We start from the raw sequence: 20286 nt of genomic DNA, 5'->3' as shown, positions 1-20286 counted from the left end.
GCCTGTTTGCACACAAAGGTATACACCCCTGTCTTATTAGGGTGCAAACAAAATAATAAAACGTTTATTTTTATTTTATGATTTCAGTTTATTTTAAGGTGTCACTTTGTTTATTGCATTTAGTTGCAATTAAATGATTTTCTTGCACACCCCGTCAAAAAAACCCAATTTCTTTTTGGTTAATGGCGTGGTGCTTTAATAACTGAGCGCTAGTTGATTATCTATGATGATTGATCATTTTATAGCTTCCCTAATGCTTATGCCTACATAGTAATTGTGGGAAAAGTAAACAATAGCCATTGGGGAATCCAGTGACTGCAACAGTGCGCGTCAGACTGGTATTACTGCACGCGCTCAACGCTGTTCGTGCACAAGCGGAATGTAAAGAGCAGTCAGAGAAAGGGGATTGCAGAGGACATTTCCCCATTTCTCTAAATGCAAAACTAAGGCTAAGTTGTGGGGGGTTGCTTATAAATTGTGAAAAGATTTTCCAAAAAAAGTCTTCATAGAATATTCCGGACTCCAATAGAATATTTTCTCAAATGTGCTGAAAGACGACGAGAAGTTGAAGATTTGGATTTTCGTTTGAAGGTATGTTCACATCAGCTGTACCTCATTACAATAATGCTATATGCATTACACACATCTAGCCTATGTAGTATTACTCTAATCGTATGGTGTTTTCTGATAGTAGCCTACTCAGTGTAAATTTGTGAAATTTTCGTCTTTGGGTCATTTCGACAAATGGATGGCTATTCCATTTTGAAAAGCTGATTGCATCTGATCCGTAACTTCTTCAACCAGACGTTTTAATAAAATGTAGCCTACTTTCCAGTAGACAATATAGAGAGAATAAATACTTTTTTTTTTTTTAAATAACTACAACTAATAACTAAAAAAAAAAACATAGCTGCAGACAAAATAATAATTCTAAATAAAAAGGTATACTGTATTTTTGTATAGATGTGGCCAAAATGCTGGCAGTAGCCTAGTAGTAGTAGTTGGTGTCAGCTTTTAATAGTTAATGTCTTGTGAACAGATAAAAATGAACCATTTTTGTTGAATATCCTCTGCATGAAAAGTGTTGCCATTTATTCATAACGTGATATTCATCATTATATCATTGCTCTTGGCAGGTGTGAATTTCTCAATTTGGACAGAGCACCATGCGTAGGTTGCCGTGCCTTGCCTCCGAGCCAAGAGGAGAAATCCCACTGTGCTACTGACAGGAATTTACGCGCAGCTGAACAAGAATGCCAGAGCAGCTTGCAAACTGCAGTGTGTGTTGCTGTACCACGACCAATAAGATACTCATGGTGGTCTTCATGATATCACTGATACTTGCCATACTCTTTGGAAACCTCTTGACATTAGCAGTGGTCTTTGGAACTAAACATTTCCACACTCCACAGGGTTATTTAAAAGCCTCGCTGGCCGTGGCAGACCTGGCTGTGGGAATTTTTGTGGTACCCGTTTCAGTTTATGCTGAAATATCCCTCATGATCTACAGTTCAATGCCGGAGTGGACAGCGCGCAATTCCCAATCCACACCTTTCCACCCGTGCAGTTTCATCGGACCTGTGTTTGCAGGATGCACTTTAGTGTCCATTACAACCATTTTCCTCCTGACCATTGAAAGGAGCATAGCCGTTTTGAAACCACTGCACAAGGAATCTGTCATAACTAAAAAAAGAACAAGCATACTAATAGTCTTTTCCTGGATGGGCAGTTTTTTCCTGGCAGTATCTCCAATGGTTTTCAGCAATGAAATCGCACTGGAGTACAATCCTTGCAGCCGCATGTGCAATTACGCGCTGGGAAGCGCAGACTTCCCATCCCAGGCTTGGAACATTCTCTTACTCTTCCCTGCCTTTGACTTCACGCTGCTCGGAGGTACTGTTGTCATCAATATCATATCGCTCACCACAATCCGCCAGCATTCAAAAAGAAGAAAACATCTTGCAGAGACAGAGAGGCAAAGCGCAACGAAACCAACCTTCTCCGACATCAAGGCTGCCAAGACGATAGGCACTCTGACGTTGGCTTTCACTGCTTCTTTCACTCCCATCGCCGTGTTTGTAGTTGGAAATGTGTTGGGAAACGAATGGTGCACTTTTTCGTTTTTTGCCTTTTGGATTTTAACCACGAACAGCTGCTGGAATGTTATTATATATGGTGTGAGAGACCAGAAATTCAGAAGTCGTGTGTATCAGCTGCTCATATCCGCTCATTTGAACACTGCGCCCAAAAAAACTGAGTATGAAAACACTGTAAATGAGGGGAAACTCAATGAGGAAATAGTCAAGCAAACCTAATTACTGATCAGTAGCCCAATTTAGTTGGTGCTACTGTATTTATAACAGGCCCCTTAAGCTAGTATCTGGGCATTACATGGAGCAAGCTGGTTATTAGCTGGCGTACCAGCTACAATGTTCCATATACTAGCTTATAAAAATAGCTGGTTTGTTGCCGGCAAGGTCCACCTTAGAACAGCTAGTAACCATACTAAACACTAGGGGTGCAACGGTTCAAATTTCTCACGGCTCGGTTCGTATCACGGTTTTAGGGTCACGGTTTCGGCACGGTTCGGTATGTGCTATGTTTAGGGAAAATAGTAATAGATAATAAAGAAAATAAGAACAAACAATCAAACTACAAGCAACATCACAAATAAATACAATAAAGCAAATATTCAAATAGACTTGAAAGAGAACTCAGTATTTGTGCGCTGACTGAAATAAGCATGTGCGCGCTTCGGATGAGCGCACACAAATCTTCTCACAGTGCGCGAGTTCTCTTTCGCGTCTTGTTCTGTTTAAATCATAGACTGAATTAGTTTAGTTTAAACACAGATAGCAACGTGTGCTGTTCAGGTCTCATCTGCGCTCGCGCGCTATCAACACCCGGGTGATGACGGCGTAAATGACTGGATATTAGACAGCACTCGCATTGAAAAAAGTTTACAAAGAGTGACTGTTTTGTCCACGCTTTTTGATTATCGTTGTTGTAACGTTTTGCGCATCCATCGACTGAAACATACATTATATGAACTCTGTCTGTTTTCCACGTTGCTATTTTAAACAAACCATGTTATCCAATAGGTATGTCGTCATTCGAGATGGACCGCGGTGCAAGCGTGTACCGAACCGTGAGTGGAGAACCGTACGGTTCGATTTTTTTACCGAGAACTGTTGCACCCCTACTAAACACAGCCGCCATCTTAAAGGGTTAGTTCACCCAAAAAAAGGAAAATTCTATCATTAATTACTCACCCTCATGTCGTTCTACACCCGTAAGACGTTCGCTCATCTTCAGAACACAAATTAAGATATTTTTGATAAAAATAAACTGCCAAAGTCACATAATTTCACATTACCTCTTAAGTGTTTCGAAAAGTTTCTAAATTTCAATGGTTCACCACTGGGGGGCGTGACTTTGGCAGTTTGATAAGCGCTCCGAACCACTGATTCGAAACAAAAGATTCATAAAGCTTCATGAAGCAGTGTCTTGAAATCGCCCATCACTAGATATTGTTGAATAAAGTCATCATTTTGTTTTTTTTGGAGCACAAAAAAGTATTCTCGTCACTTCATAACATTAAGGTTGAACCACTGTAGTCACATGAACACTGTAGTCACATTTTAAATGTCTTTAGTGCCTTTTTAGGAATTTGAAAATGTTAATTATCTTGTTGTCAATGGAGACCTCACTGAGCCATCGGATTTCAAAAATATATCAAAAATATCTTAATTTATGTTCCTGAAGGTGAACGAAGGTCTTACGGGTGTGGAACGACATGAGGGTGATTAATTAATGACAGAATTTTCATTTTTGGGTGAACTAACCCTTAAACATGCCAGCTTTTCCAATCTCCCAGGATCAACTTGAGGTTAAGTGTCTTTCTTAAAGACATATTATGGATATGGATCATCCCTTGTAATCAAACTTACTATGTTTTTTTATTATCAGCCTAAACATCCAACATTAGGTCACAGTTAAGGTGCCTATGGGATTTAATGCCTTCATAACCACCTGTAGAGTGGCATCTGCTGCTGCTACCCTCAGGTCAACTCTTTTGATTTATTCTAAACTTTGCATGACTTTTCATTGTCACAAGATTTCACCAAGCATTTGAATATACATAAGCATGGATCACGAAAGTCCCACAAATCTGCATTTGTGGTAAGTATGGTTATGAGCTGTTCATCTGCAAAGTCCTTATACATACTTGTAACATGGATGCTTCTGTAGGATACTGATTTGCTTTTGTCTTTTTTTCATTAATACTGAGAACTGATATTTCAAGATATTGTGTGGCTTCAATAAAATGTGTGTGTGTGTATATATAAAATACACTCAACAAAGAACTGATATGTAAAGGATCAATGTAAACTCTTGGGAGCTAAAGTACAAATTAATATAGGGTTAATTGTTCATTGGCTTATGTAATTTTTACAGTCAGTACTAGAAGGGTGTGTCATACAACACAAATGCATTTCTCATCAGTGTATTCACATAGTTTGTTTCTCTTATCACAAAAGGGCCAACACATTACTGTATACTATACCAAACTATGGTTGATATTCATTGATTGATTGATTTATTCAGACCATTATTCTTTTGCACAGTTTTGTACTATATACAATAAAGCATTCTTCATTAAATTTCTGTTTTAATTGATTTAATCCCAAACCCAAGTATTTCTTTGACCATGACAATGCACTTTAATTGTCTGTTTCTTAAATTAGCTAAACATATAATCCTCTAATACATTGGTTCCCAACCACGTTCCAAAAAATGGAATGGAAATGGTCTTGGAGTCTCGACTATTGAGCTGGTGATCTGAATCAGGCGTGTCTGATCAAGGAGACATGGAAAACATGCAGTACTGGAACTTGGTTGGGAATCCCTAGACTAATTAACTATACTATACTATACATATTTTATCACAATTACAGAAATATACTGAGCTAAATCTCAGTGCTTCACACGTGCCTTAATGTTTCAAATGGACAACATGCCCGTCAAAACCTTTAATCTCTCATCATACAAATACACTCACACAGATGTGTTGCAACTACATGATGCATCTAAAGATCCAGCAGAGTAGGCAAATGTTAATCGTAAGTCTGAATTTTACTAAGCTGTCTTTAATCTTGTTTCTGAGATTACTGTCTGGTGAAGCTCCAATCATTTGCCCCCTCGTAGATGTGACAAGCCTGGAGGGTCCAGTTTTGAACCCAGGGGCTGTCCAATTCCCATAAGACCTTGGGAGGAGGGCAGATGGCCTGGCTTTAGCTTTTTTTTTAGTTTTTTTCAATGTCATTTCAGCAATAGCAAGATCGTTATTTATCACAATAAAATATGGCAGCTGCCTTACTCATATAGGGCCTCTAGTAAACTGTGTTTATTTATTTATTTTTTTCACTACACATTTTGTAACGGAGGGGAAGCCTCTGGAGTGTGTGGCAGTCACGTGTATGTGCAGGAGGCCAGTATATATGTGTGTGTGTATGTTCACCTCACTTTGAGGTCATAGAATACTATATAAAACACACTCATGCTATACTCTTCATGCAATAGGTTCAATGGGGACTCAATTTAAAAAAAAAAAAACCTTTATGCCAAAATGGTTAGGGAGAAATTACTAAAATGATTGAACAATATTTTCATGTTTAATAGGTTATTTCATTTTATATCCATTGATAAAGTATGGTTATGAGCTGTTTAATTCATGAAATGTAATTAAAATAAAAAATGAATTTAATTAATTAAAACTAAATCTGTAAAAATGTAATGATGGGAACACCTAAATAATTATGAAGAAGCTCACAGAACCCTTTAAGATTTTAAATAGCTGAGATTATAATTGAATTTAGTGCTAGTATTGTATAGTTCATCTTATTTATTGCTTATTTTACTGTAACAGAGTTGATGCAATGCTACATTTTATGTAAATTTTTTGTGCAAAGTGCTTTTCATTAATCCTGAGTTCCTGTTTGTTAATTTATATCCTGCAAAACAAGTCTATTTAAACTGACGTTTATGAGGTCATAATGAAGGATGCGTGTCTGGCATCCATAAAAATTATGACCCGGAATTGCCACTGTAAAACTGGCACATACTAGGAGGAAGGTCGCATTACTCTAATTTGCCTTTGCTGGTGGCTGTTTGCCTCCACGGAATATATGAAAGTCACATACATGCATGATGTATTGGTTTAATTTGTGACACAGTTACATACGTTAAAATATAAAACCTCAGAAAACTATTTGGGAGAAAAAGTTATGCATATTTGCATGCTGTAAAATGAGCAACGACCAAATCCAGCAGCATTTTAGCGCTCAGATTCCATAACTGCTCTATTTGGACAATCAGTATGCAGATTTTACAGGTCTGTCCCTGCTTGAAGAAAATTACCCTAAATATACCACTTCAGAGGAATCCATGCGAAGATAAGAAATGGCAGCCAAATGTCAGAACAATTGATCACAGATACAATACCCCTCATTATACATGGCAGAGATGCAAGGGATAAAATGCATTCGATGACTTCATATGCCAGTGATCTAACACGATAATAGTGGCTGAAAAAATAAAAGACATAGGGTGATGATATTCAGTGCTGATTCAGGCAGGTAATAATGTAGATAGGCTCTCTAATAATGTAGACAGTTAATAATCTTACTTTCACGAGTGAATTCCATAAGAAAGTTTGGGCTTTTGTGTGCTACATATTGCTCATTTAAATCCTTTTTAAACTAAAGAAGAATTTGAAGTAGCAAGAATGGATTCTTTTCAGTAGCTTCCTAGACTTAAAATAGGGGGAAAAAAATTGTTCACCCAAAATCGAAAATTACATTATTTTGTCTGTTCCTCACATAAAGCTATCATTAGACTTTCAATATAATCATTGAACAACCTTTTATAGTGCCTTTTTTGTCATTTTGTAATTTCCCATTCACTTTTTTTGTATTTGGAAAAGAGTGGCCAGAATATTAAAACATTCTCCTTTTGTGTTAAAGAAAGATGATGAAAGAATTTCCACTTCTTTCATGTCTTGGCGAATTATTCCTTTAAGCTTTTAAAGGGATAGTTTAGCCAAAAGTGAATATTCTGTCATTGTTTACTCACCCTCAAGTCATTCCAAGTATGACATTCATTCTTCTGTCGAACACAAAAGAAGATATTTTTAAGAATGCATCAACTGTTTTGGTCAATTTAATGAAAGTATAAAAATCAAACTTGGAACCCAATGGAATTCTGTGTTTGTTTCTCTGGGACAGACATGAAACATGAAAAAGCAAGACTGCAACAATCAGTGGAAAAATACCAAAGGCTTTTCTCACTGTTCTAATATAATAAAGGTCTCATAGGGTCACCTTTTAGAAAACCTTTTTTACAGAAAGATAAGAGTATTGCTGAGGGGATTTATCTATATCATTGCTGCACAAATCCTTTGTCTATGGTAATTCTATAATATTCAGAGAACTTAGATGCTGATTATAATTTGTTCTTTTCATGATGGAAGACACAATCATAATTGCTTCTATCTCTGCTGAAACTCAACAATAAAGTACATCAGAGGACAAAGAAATGCATTTCTGCTCATCCAAAGAATGTGGCCTTTATTCTTAAACAATATTTCATAGGGATAAATTGAATTTTTCCCAGTTATATTAGCGTCAACAAAATGGTGAGATCACAAACACTTAATCTGAACAGAGATCATACTGGCATTCAAACCTGGTTTGGATGGGTATTTAATGGTTTTGACATGTTTTGTAGTGACAGGTGTTTCATTTGTAGTCAATTATCTCCTTAGTTGATAAATAGTTCTCGTCACTTTATAAATAATAGACATACCATTTGCCTTGGGTCATAAAATGAACAGCAGTTCACCTCAATCTCAAGATCTGAATGCGAACAAGAGGACCGTGATGGTGGAAGCTGTCACTTCCATTTTATAGGTGCAGTGCAGCAATTAGAAACTGTTTTCAAAATGCATCACATCTCCATTGGCCAAAAAAAAAAAAAAAAAAGAAGAACATTATCTAACTTCTGAAAAGAACCTTTCCATCCTCTCCTAATTATTCTTGATGGAGAAATAGATAGAAGAGAATGAGAATAGAATGCACAAAAATAAATATTTTATCATATTTGTAACTTTACATTAAATCAAGAAAGATAAATCTGGTGGTAGCCTAAACAGGGAAGACATGCTGCTATAAACCATTGGATGAGATTTCTAAATGGGCAGGAAAAGCAGAACTCCAGTCTTAAAAGAACATGTCGGGATCAGAACGTCTCAACACTTAACACAAAGATTCAGTATGACCCTGACATATCACAGTGAGGGAGGCAATTATTTGCAAGTTTTTCCAGATGATAATTACTTGAAATGTGTCTCTTTTCACTTCTGCTCCTCTATTCAAAGGGGCAGAAATTAATCACTGACCCCCAGCTGACTAAGTAAGATTTGGGAACAGAATTGAGTTTTAAATGTTCTTATTATCTATGAGCAGAAGTAGACTAATGAGCTCCAGACACAATTGTATTTTACAGTATGTGGAGATTCAGTGTTTTGAAAGCATGTGCTTTAAACCAAATCAATTAAACTATGTGGATAGGAGCTCATGAATAATTCATACACTTTACACACAATATTAGAATGCATATTATGTATAAATATTTTCTAATTTATAATGAAAAAGCATTTCTAGTTTCTTTGTTCTTATGTCCAATGAATGAGATCATTTCAGTGGTCTTGTCACATTTGGTAATACAATTCTGAAACTAAACTCATCAGGAAACACATCAAAATCAGCCTAAACTGGTCTTAGCTGGTCTCTCAGCCTTTTCAAGCTGGTTTAGCTGGTCAGCAAGCTACTTTATTTACATTATACTGTATCTGGCTACGAGTGTCACACGCATTACTGAACGCAATACTTACATATATATATTTTTTGTTTGTTTTTTACTTTAAAAAAAGCAGTGAGTAAAGCAGAGGAAAAAGGACCTCACTCCCAGCAAAATATTCTCTGCGGTTCAAGAGCAGTCACAAACAGCCCGGAGTTGTTTTCTTGTCGATCAGATGAGAGCTTTTGTGGCAGAGGGAGGACTGTATTTTTTATGACTAAATAAACTCATGATTATACCACTAAAAATACACCACCTTGCATCATGAAACAGAACTGGTTGACCTTGCCTATAATGAGGGGCATATGAGACATTCCTCACCTATAAATATGTAAAATTGTTGCCAATTTGTTTGCAAATGCCTTAAATAATTTAATTTATAATGAAACACGTTTCACAGGCCAAGTTGTTAAAATACCTTAAATTCAAAACAGTTTGACATTGTATTATCTCTCAAAATATGTTTTGCTGTTCTTTGTTGCTGAGTTTAAATACATTTTAAATTAATGTGGTCCGTTTTGGTTGTGGATATTTTCTGTGAGCCTTAGTAATTATTTAGTAATCAAACACTTTCCTTTTCTCTAGAGTATACCAGCACGAAAAAGGACATGAACACATAAAAATTGTCAACATACAGTAGCTAGATGATTTATTGCAAATGCTTGGCTTGTTTGACAGGAAATTCATCTGAAACAATCAGATGGTGTTTTAATCAAACACATCAATAGATCTTCTTCCATGATCGTAAATACAGCTGAAGGGGCATCATTGGATTTCTCTTCTGTAGGCTGGGGTGAAACACATCGAAATCTACTTTCCTCACTTTCTGCAGGTAGTCCTCCAAAACAACCTGTGGGACAGGATACAAAGACGCTCAGAAACTCGTAGTTTAATTACTTTTTTGCAAGCCTGGCGGACGATACATTATTGAGAGAACTTAAAAGATTAAAGAAAAAAATGATACAGCTGGAAATTTAATAGAAAGTGTTGACATTACACAGATTTTCTCTTTTAAAATCTTTAAACGAAAAATGGAAAAGATCTTGATGTAGGGTTGAGATACAGCTGCAGGAAAAGTGTGTGAACACTTTGGATTTATCTGGATTTGTGCATAAATTTGTTAAAAATTTGCTTAGTAAAAAGTCACAACAATGTAACAATCAATAACACACAAAATACATTTTCAGGTCTTCACTGAATGTACACTACCGTTTAAGTCTCTTATACTGCCCAAAGTATAAGACACAACAGTATTAGTGAAACATATTTACAATTTAAAAGAACTATATTCTATTTTAATATATGTGACCCTGGACCACAAAACCAGTCATATGGGTAAATGTTTTTTAAAATTTGTTTGTTAGGATTGGACAATATATGACTGAATTACAACTATTTGAAAATCTGGAATCTGAGGGTGCAAAAAAATAAAAAAATAAATCAAAATATTGAGAAAATCGCCATTAAAGTTATCCAAATGAAGTCCTTAGCAATGCATTATTACTTTCATTTTTTTTTTTATATATATATTTACGGCATATATCTTCATGGAACATGATCTTTACTTAATATCCTAATGATTTTTGGAATAAATTGCATTGTCTTCTCTTCCGGTTCTGTTGTCAATCCGCGTTCACGACTCCGCAGTGACGCTGCTTGTGACAACGGTTGCTGCTGTGTAGGAGCTTCTTCCATCGCTCTTAGTTCTCCGTCTGTGTATTTGGTTCAAATAAATATGGCCGAGCAAAAAAATGCAAGTCTTCCTCTGTGTCGAAACGAAGCTCGGGCACACCAGATAACACGTCAGCAGTGTCTTACGTCAGCAGCGTCTTACGTCAGCAGCGTCTTACGTCAGCAGCGTCACTGCAGAGTCGTGAACGCGGATTTACAACAGACCCGGAAGAGAAGACAATACAGAATAAAGTCGTAGTTTTTGTTATTTTTGGACCAAAATGTATTTCCGATGCTTCAAAAACTTCTAACTAACCCACTGATGTCACATGGACTACTTTGATTGCCTTTCTGGACATGGACATTATACCGTACATACATTTTCATGGGAGACAGAAAGCTCTCGGACTAAATCTAAAATATCTTAAACTGTGTTCCGAAGATGAACGGAGGTCTTACGGGTTTGGAACGACATGAGGGTGAGTCATTAATGACATAATTTTCATTTTTGGGTGAACTAACCCTTTAAGGTTTTGTGGTCCAGGGTTACATATTTTAAGCTGAATTTTCAGCATCATTACTCCAATCTTCAGTGTCACATGATCCTTCAGAAATCATTCTAATATGCTGATTTGATGCTCATTGCTCAATCTTTTATTACTATCAATGTTGAAAATGTGCTGCTTAATATACATTTTTTTTTCAGGATATTCTGATAAATAGGACATTAAAAAAGGTATTTATTTAAACTGATTTTTTTTGTAACATAAATGTCTTTACTGTCACTTTTGATGAAGTTAAAGCATCCTTGCTGAATAAAAGCATTTCATTTCTTAAAAAAAAAAAACTTGTTTTGAACAACATAGTTTACAATATAGTTTACCATGTAAAGATTCACAGTGGAAGATGTGAACACATATGTGAATTCCTATGTTATTGCTAACCTGTCCTAAAAAATTTCTGGAATTTGTCATTTACAAGAAAAACTACTTTTTCTTGCGACTGTAATACAAAGTGAATTCCTCAAATGTCAAACCTTACAGTAAAGTCCTTTCGTGAGCACACAGTTACGGTTAACACCAGCCAAAGCAAGTGGAGCGCAATGTGTCACTAGATGGCCTGTGGGGAATGGATGGCTTTAAAGAATTCGAATGGCAGTTAAATACAGGGATGTGGGAATGGAAGATAAGAGCAGAATATAACAGTGACAGAAAGTGAAATAAAAATTCTTTACAGGCCATTTAGTTCATAGAAAGCATTTAGCTGGCTAAAGCATCAACAACAGCCTGAAATTGTACTGAAAATTACAGTGTTTCACTATGCTTTGCCTCGTAATACGCTAAGAGTTATTCCCTCAGCTCTTCTGAGGTGGGCTTCCTTGAAGAGAAATGACTGTAAGAGAGTAAAAAAAAAAAAAGGCTTAAGATGTGTAATCAGACCATGAGATGGTAGTGGCGCCTCCAGGGAGCAGGAGTCATGCGGGACAATGAGGCTCCACCTCTTTGAAGGCAGAGTGAGGATAAGCCATGAGCTTCTCTGTGTCACAACACATTAGTGAGGCATGGGGAGGGGAGAGAAGCTGAAAGAGATGAAATTACTTACCGTTTGCAGGAAGGCGGGCATGGCTGCATGTGGAACGTTCTCGCTGAATGATCTTGCCTGTAAGACAATGCAGTAATGAGATATCAAGATGCAACTGTGGTGTATAGTATATCACACAAACCTCTTAATTAATGGGTGAGTCTCACGGTGAATCAAACAAACCCCAATATAAAGAACTTTGCTTAAAGAAAATTATACTTTTTTGTTGTTGTTGCATTGTGAATTTATTTTTTATGACAAATAAGTCACAGTTCTCTAATAATTTTCCATGGTAGTCTATACTGTACTGTTTTATAAAAAGGTCTAAAATAAATGTATTATTTTGTAAGGATTATTGTATTTAATAAAATTGTATGAAAAGACAGTATTTTACAGTACTTTCTCATTATATTCTCATTACTTTAATAAAGTGAATGTTTTATTATATTACAGTAATGAGAATAATAGGAATTACAAAAAAAACCCATACAAGTAAAACATCTGAATGACTTTTGATAATGCAAATTATGAGGGCAAAATGTGCTTAAAGGATTAGTCCACTTTTAAATAAAAATTTCCCATGTCATCCAAGATGTCCATGTCCTTCTTTCTTCAGTCGAAAAGAAATTAAGGTTTTTGATGAAAACATTCCAGGATTATAGTGGACTTCAATGGCCTCCAGAGGGTTGAAGGTCAAAATTACAGTTTCAGTGCAGCTTCAAAGGGCTTTAAACGATACCAGACGAGGAATAAGGGTCTAATCTAACGAAACGATCATTTTCTAAAAAAATACAACTGTATATGCTTTATAAACACAAATGTTAGATTGAAAGGATCAAATTCCAGTTTAGCCCTTGTTTGTTTGTGATATTTTAAATGTGGTCTTGACCACTTTGAGTTAATTCAGCGATAACCTTGAGTCATACCACCTGAGCAGATATGCAAAGTGGGGTGAGCAATATCTGACAAAATCTCTGAGTAACATTTCCTCTGATTCCCTGAAACGCTCTGTGGTTACACTTGGCTTTTAATAATTTCAGTAATGAGGAGAGGGCAACAATTAAAGGTCTTAAGAGCTGCTGGTGGAGGAGGGGTGCTCTCCCTTTTGAAATTCAATGAAGTTAGTATGCAAATTGGGAACATACAACAGAGTCGGCATCTCCTATCTGACCACAGATAATAAACTGAAGGGTTTTGCATACGTGTTGGAGATGGACATGGGCTTGGCTGGCAATGTCATAAATGACGTCCCTGACGTTCTGGTCCCTGCTGCCACGGATGAAGTCCTCTTGAGATGCTCCATGCTGGGTGAGAAACAGTGAAAATGCATTATCAGTAAATCTAGATAGACAGAAAGATGAGCATGATGATATCACAATCTTTTCCTTATCCCTCCATATTTCAGGCACCATCACAATAACATACCTGTCATATTTTACCCCAAAAATCAAAGACATTAAAAAAAAAGCACACATATTAAGCACATTTCTCCCTTCAATTCTCATTACTGTAACAAAAAACTCACTCATAAGTAATACGTTTATTTTTTTTGGGGGGGGATTTTGGGGTGAAATACGACCCAGACATTTCTTGACAGTTTTCATGAGATACATCTTTATAGATTTCATAGATATAGATATATAGATATAGATTTATAGATATAGATTCCAGCATTCAACAAACATTCTTCAACAGCAGAAGAAATTAGTATGCTGGATGAAAATGTGAAAAATCTGTATGCAGAACGTAAGAGGTGGTGTGCTTACAATGAAGCATCCCAAGACTTTTTCAGAAGAAATATTTACCGAAATAACACTTATTTATATTTGTGAAAATACTATTCAAACAAAGACATAAATGAACAAGGGTAAAATTCTTCTTGCCGGTGATATGCCACAATTGTGATCTAAAAAAACATGAATAAATCCATGATAGCAAGTGATCAATAAACACATACTGCAAAAGCTTTCATTTAGTATCTAATTTAAAAGTCAATTGTTCCTCAAACAAAAGCTGTACGGCAAAATAAAGCAATGGCAGGCAATCAACATCATGAATAACCAGGCAATGTAATTGGGGTATGGGGCTATTATTATTGATTATTGAACGGGGGTTTCACATCAAGCAGAGCCTTTAAACTCTGACAAAAATGGCTTGCGGACACCCGGAGGCTAGTATTCGGAGTTTACCTAACAAATACCCACAAGCACACATTTCATTGTTTTACAAACACATTTGCCTAATCTTGACAGGTTGCACATTAATATTGTTTACAATTCCCTCAGCAAATATTCACAACTGCAATGAATGTAGATAAACCTTCAAAGACTTTCCATTTCCTTTAATTCAACATCGCACTTGCAATGCATTATTAAAGACATCAATTACAGTTTTAAAAGCTTTAAATACTATACATTATTGTCTCAACATTTTTAACTCAAGAAAGGAAGTTTCATAAAGTTAGCTTTAAATGATGAGTGAAATTAATTAGTAAGGAACTTCCTTTCACTGCAATTAAATAAGTAGCTGCTGCAGCGAACCACTAATGAAAAATAAAGTATGGATTTATCTATTTAAAAAGTATTACCCTGGTTTCACAGACAAGGCTTAAGCTAGTCCTAGACTAAAATGCATGTTTGAGCTTTTTTAACTGAAAGAAACTTGCACTGACAGATCTTATAATATGTCACTGCCATTGTTTTGTCTCAAGATGCACACAAGTAATGCTTTTTTCTAGGGTATGTTTATAAAAGCTACTTAAATACCCTAATCGAAATAAGGCTTAATCCTGGTTTAGCCTAAGCCCTGTCTGTGAAACCGGCCCATTATGTTTTAAGGCCAGTTCACACTGCACCAACTAATAGCAACAGACTTGATGGATAAGTGTGTTATTATTACCCCAGTTGGCGTTGGTCGGCGTTTGTTTTTGCCGATTGAACATGTTGAATATGTGTTTGTTAAGAAATTACGTACCACAGTCTGGTGATTATCTGCGTTGGTCGCGCAGTGTGAACTGGCCTTTAGTGAGCATTTAATAACCTCAGAAACCATAGACCATGTTCACATAATTTATGATGAAACAACAGTGCACCCTTCTGGTGAAAGTGCAATCATACAGCAAAACAATCAACAGTAGTGGCACACAGTGATGTCTGGCCTAGGAAAATTGACATCAAATCCTTTGACATCAGAATTTTTTAAGCATATTTTGTGTCTCATATTGCATAATGTGTGAGTCTACTGGTTAATTTGTGATAATGCAATGCCAAATTGTGTGGACATTTGTCCAGGCTTTCATACAAAGAAATTATGAACATGCAAAAAAAAAAAAAAAAAAAAGGAAAGAAAAGAAACAACAAAGTATTAATGGTTATGTTGTAGTCAATATATGCTTTTTCCTGTAAGCTTTTTGTTTTTCTATCCATTTTTTAACATGTAGCTGTAGTTTACCCCTTTTTTGCCACATAGTTTTTCGAGATATATACCTTAACCAAGCTTAGTGTTTTTTCCTTTCCTCCTATTCCTCATATAAAATATTTTACTCCTATTTTAATGGTTTAATCAAACTTGTAGGGTCATTAAAAACAAATCCGCAAACCAATTCCCTTCCAGACATGACTTTTGGCCACTACTGTACATACACAAAATTTGATCTTAATACTGGAAACAGACCCTAGCTGAGGATAAACGATAGATGATAATCTTTTCTTTTGTTACACTAAGGGAAAGATCTTCTAAATCCCATTTCTAATGGTTTGTTCATGCTGCAATGGCGACAGATGGCTGAAACAAAGCCCATGGGATTGAGCTTTGCCGGCGAGAGGGCACTGGGCAGCTTCATCCAAGTATATGCCCACTGGCACATGGATTGTGTTTACTCAGATGTCAGAAAAGCATGGAATTACAGCCAGCTCCACACATCACAGGGTGACAGCAGATTTACCCACCAGCATGCAGATGTCCATGGGCAGGTAGACCTTGCGTCTGCTGCTGTTATAAGGGGTTGCCCGCAGGCAGGTCAGGATGCCCTGGGCTTTGCCGATGTGGCTTGCGGCGTGGTCTGCATGGACGTTTTTCACACCTACATAAGCACATGCACAAAGCACACAACTTCATGAGACCAGGTTTGAGTTTGAACTGATTTGTGTCAAATTGTGAATATTCAATTGTGAATATCCAATCCAATCTTATATTCCAACTTCAAAAAAATCAAATATGAGTTTTGATGTATTATGAAAAGCATATTCTGACTAGACACTTGTTAAGTCTGATATTTTCAGCTTATGAGTCATATTTTCAGTGGACAGTTTTGTGTTCTTGTAATGCAAGGCTGTTATTGAAGGATGTGGCAAACAATACCCATTAAAATTTTGAGTTTTTTTTTTTTTAAAGAATTAAGACTTTCAAGCAAGAATGCATTAAATTGATAAAAAGTGACAGTAAAGACTTTTACATTCAATTAAATGCTGTTGTTTTGAACCTTCTATTTAAAGAATCCTGAACAAAAAAGATTAGCACAACTGTTTTTCACATTGATAATAAGAAGAAATGTTATCAGCATATTAGAACGATTTCTAAAGGATCATGTGACACTGATGACTGGAGTAATGATGCTGAAAATTCCATCACAAGAATAAATTAAAAAGAAAAAAGGGTTGTCAGCTCCTATAATCCACCCAACATCTCCTCCATTGAACACAGAAGAAAGAAAGTCATATGGGTCAGGTACAACACACGATTATGCGTAAATCACAGAATTTTCATTTTTACAACTATTCCTTTAAGCAGAAGTCAAGGAAAGGCTGCTCACCAAGTGTCTCCAGCAGCAAGTAAAGAAGAGAGGATTGTGTGTTTTCACCATAGGCCTCCAGCTCCTGAAGGTTCCTGTACGCTCTGTCCTCCATGTCTTTCTCCTTTTTAAAATAGAATGTTTTAATACGATTGCCAGAGGACAGACAGACTGCGTAATGTGCCGACTCACAAAATTCATGTATAGAATTAGCCATGAATGTCTCTCAGACAGCTGTCAGAGTTAAAATTTGTTATTTTAAGAGAACTTTCCAGTATTTTCTTTACTCATATATTAAGACAGAACTTAGTACTTACTCTTTCAGATATGATTCTCAACATCCACCTCCTTGTTAATGTGTGCTTTCTTACTGCCTGAGAACACAGAGCAGTTATAGTATATCAGTGCCCTATATTTTTAAAAACTTTGGGGTCCCAAAAAAAGTTTTCAAAATATTTTCTTTTGTGTTACACAGAAAATAAGATATATGAATACACATAAATATGTGAAACGACATGAGCGTGAAATGTGATGCAGTTTATAAATGTTTAAAATGTAAGTTTTTCAGTTTCTGTGACATTTTCAGTGTCACATGATCCTTCAGAAATCATTCTAATATGCTGATTGGCTGCTCAAGAAACATTTCTAATTATGATCAACGTTGAAAACAATTGTGCTGCTTAACATTTTTGAGATAACTATGAAAATGTTTTTTGATGAATAGAAAGTTTAATAGAACAGCATTAATTTGAAATAGAAATCTTGTGTAAATGGCAACAGAATTTTAATTTTTGGGTGAACTATCTCCATTCCTATTCATTTAAATGATCAGTTCATTTCAGAATTAAAATTTCCTGATAATTTACTCACCCCCATGTCATCTAAGATGTTTATGTCTTTCTTTCTTCAGTCGAAAAAATTTTTTTTACTCCATATAGTGGACTTCACTGGGGTACAACTAGTTTAAGGTTTAAATTGCAGTTTCAGTGCAGCTTCAAAGGGCTCTACATGATCCCAGCCAATGAATAAGGGTCTTTTCTAGTGAAACATTCGCCATTTTCTAAAAAATTAAAAGTTTATTTACTTTTTAACCACACATGCTCGTCTTGCACTAGCTCTGCGATGCGATCATCATGTTGAAAAGGTCAAGCGTGATGTAGGCAGAAGTACAGAGCAAGTGTTTACAAAGTGAACGTGCAAAGACTAAGTCAAACGCTGGAGGAGGAAAAGATGTTTTTCACACTACCACAGTTACTCCGTTTTGGTCATGCGTGACCTTTTCAACAAGATTACGTAATGTGTGGCGCATCGCAGAGCAAGTGCAAGACGAGCATGAGTATTTAAAAAGTATATACATTTTTATTATTTTTAGAAAATGACCAATCATTTTGCTAGATAAGCCCCTTATTCCTTGGCTGGGATCATGTAGTGCACTTTGAAGCTGCACTGAAACTGCAATTTGGACCTTCAACCTGTTGTACCCTGTTGAAGTCCACTATATGGAGAAAAACCCTGGAATGTTTTCCTCAAAAACCTTAATTTCTTTTCGACTGAAGAGAGAAGGACATAAACATCTTGGATGACATGGGGGTGAGTAAATTATCAGGAAATTTTAATTCTGAAGTGAACTAATCCTGTAACTCTTTCATTTAGAAAGGTTGGAAGACCCACTCTCCATAGTTCTGCACTGACGGGTTGGACTGGAGGGTCATCTCTGTAAATGTCTTCCACGGCGCTCTTCCAGAACTGCATTCGCATTAAACCAATGGTTTTCTGGGAAACGGAGTCCTTAATCTAAAAGGGAAGAAGCAAATATATGAGCATATACAGGTGTTTCTTATTACTGGCACTTTTATGTCTCATGGCTTGGTTTTTGTACCATGACACACAGTTAGAAATGTACATAAATTAGCATAACCTGAATTGAATAAATAAGACTGTACATTGATTATTGCACTTATTATCTGGGATACCTGCCTGTGCCAGTTCTACATTGAACGCCCTCAGTGCCAGTGCAGAGCGACGAACAGCCTCAGGAAGAAGCAACGAACATAAAAATCCATCATAGTCCCTCTTCCTATGGGTGACAGTTCAATGTTATACACTACACACTGGGACTGTTGTTATTTACAAAAACTGTAAATAATAAAACTGACTAAGCCTTAACAGAGACTGAAATTTCTGTTGGCATAACAATTGTCATTTACATTTATTTGCATCAATGACAAATAAGGATTTACAAAATGAGTAAAATGACTTCTTGAACGAGGAAAAATGTAAAGGGGATTTATTATAAATCATTTATAATAATACTGCAATATTACATACAAATAGGAATTGTCAATGTTGATTTGTCAAGTTCCGAAAATTTTATTCATGCTCGTTTCATACTTTTTTTTTTTTGTGTAAAATGTGTATACCATTTTCTAGACATTATTTAATGTCTAAAATAGTGTTGTAACCATCAGATAAAAAGTACTAAAATTCCTTGCATACTGAATTTCAAGTAAAAAAAACAAAAAAAAAAAACATGATTTTTTTTTCCCCGAATAAATTTTGCATTTAATTTTTGCATTTCAGACTAATAAGAATTTTTCTATTTCTTTTCAATATCTGGACATTCATTTTAACAACACATTTTTATTTTAATAGAAAAGTTAATTTTGTCCTTACTGCATATAAATATATTTTTGAGCGAATTTTTATAGCGAAAATATATTTATTTTTTGGTAAATATATTTTTGAGAAAAATACGCTACTGATTTATATTCATATAACGTTAACTTACATAAACGGGCACTGGAATAATACTCTGATGTATACAAGTTAAAATTCATTAAGCTGCATAAAAAATGAAGATTTATTTGCTTTCAGGTAAAAATATTCAAAGTAAATCGATCTTTAAACTCATAACTTACCTTACAATATCAATACAATACTGTTCATTATGCTGTCCTGTCGAATTTGTTAATGCTCTTGTGCATTTGATCTCGGTTGGCCTCTGTATAAATGTGGGATAGGGAATCTTTATGTGCAGGGAGTTTTTGGTGGTTAAAAGTCCATTCTTTATGTTTACACTGGATGCCATAGCAAACCCCATGCATCCAGTATCCTTGAGCTCAACCTCCTCTTGCGTGTGCGTCATATTACAACTCCCCTGTTCGCAAGAACTTCTGGCGGTACGTTCCGCTCCGATGTAAACAATCTGTTTTCATCTAAAAGGAACTAAGATACGTTTCACAGTGAACCACACTGTCTTTATGTTACATAAATGTAATTAATGTTCACGTTAATGCAGTCTATAGATATTAAATATGTTCGCACAG

The 20286-nt window shown here is 35.8% G+C and overlaps 2 protein-coding genes across 3 annotated transcripts; one reads left to right on the top strand and one right to left on the bottom strand.

Moving 5' to 3' along the window:
• Positions 1-1253: 1253 nt before the first annotated feature.
• LOC137029264 (RYamide receptor) lies at positions 1254-2315 on the top strand. The gene has a single exon (XM_067398840.1). The coding sequence runs from the start codon at positions 1254-1256 to the stop codon at positions 2313-2315; it is 1062 nt and encodes a 353-aa protein (XP_067254941.1).
• Positions 2316-9549: 7234 nt separating this feature from the next.
• Positions 9550-20264, bottom strand: ndufaf6 (NADH:ubiquinone oxidoreductase complex assembly factor 6). Of its 2 annotated transcripts, XM_067404617.1 has the most exons (9): positions 19879-20264; positions 18938-19037; positions 18632-18754; positions 17278-17334; positions 16982-17084; positions 16119-16252; positions 13374-13475; positions 12193-12249; positions 9550-9769 (listed from the first exon to the last, which is right to left on the bottom strand). In XM_067404617.1, the coding sequence occupies exons 1-9, from the start codon at positions 20103-20105 to the stop codon at positions 9641-9643; spliced, it is 1032 nt and encodes a 343-aa protein (XP_067260718.1). In that variant the 5' UTR covers positions 20106-20264; the 3' UTR covers positions 9550-9640. The 2 variants fall into 2 exon arrangements, with proteins under 2 accessions (XP_067260718.1, XP_067260726.1); XM_067404625.1 differs by lacking the exon at positions 19879-20264 and having other exon boundaries at positions 18934-19037.
• Between the last annotated feature and the right edge of the window lie 22 nt (positions 20265-20286).

Source organism: Chanodichthys erythropterus, chromosome 2 (assembly GCF_024489055.1).
Source record: "Chanodichthys erythropterus isolate Z2021 chromosome 2, ASM2448905v1, whole genome shotgun sequence".
NCBI classification, from domain to species: domain Eukaryota; kingdom Metazoa; phylum Chordata; class Actinopteri; order Cypriniformes; family Xenocyprididae; genus Chanodichthys; species Chanodichthys erythropterus.
This window is presented reverse-complemented; position numbering and strand designations above follow the sequence as displayed.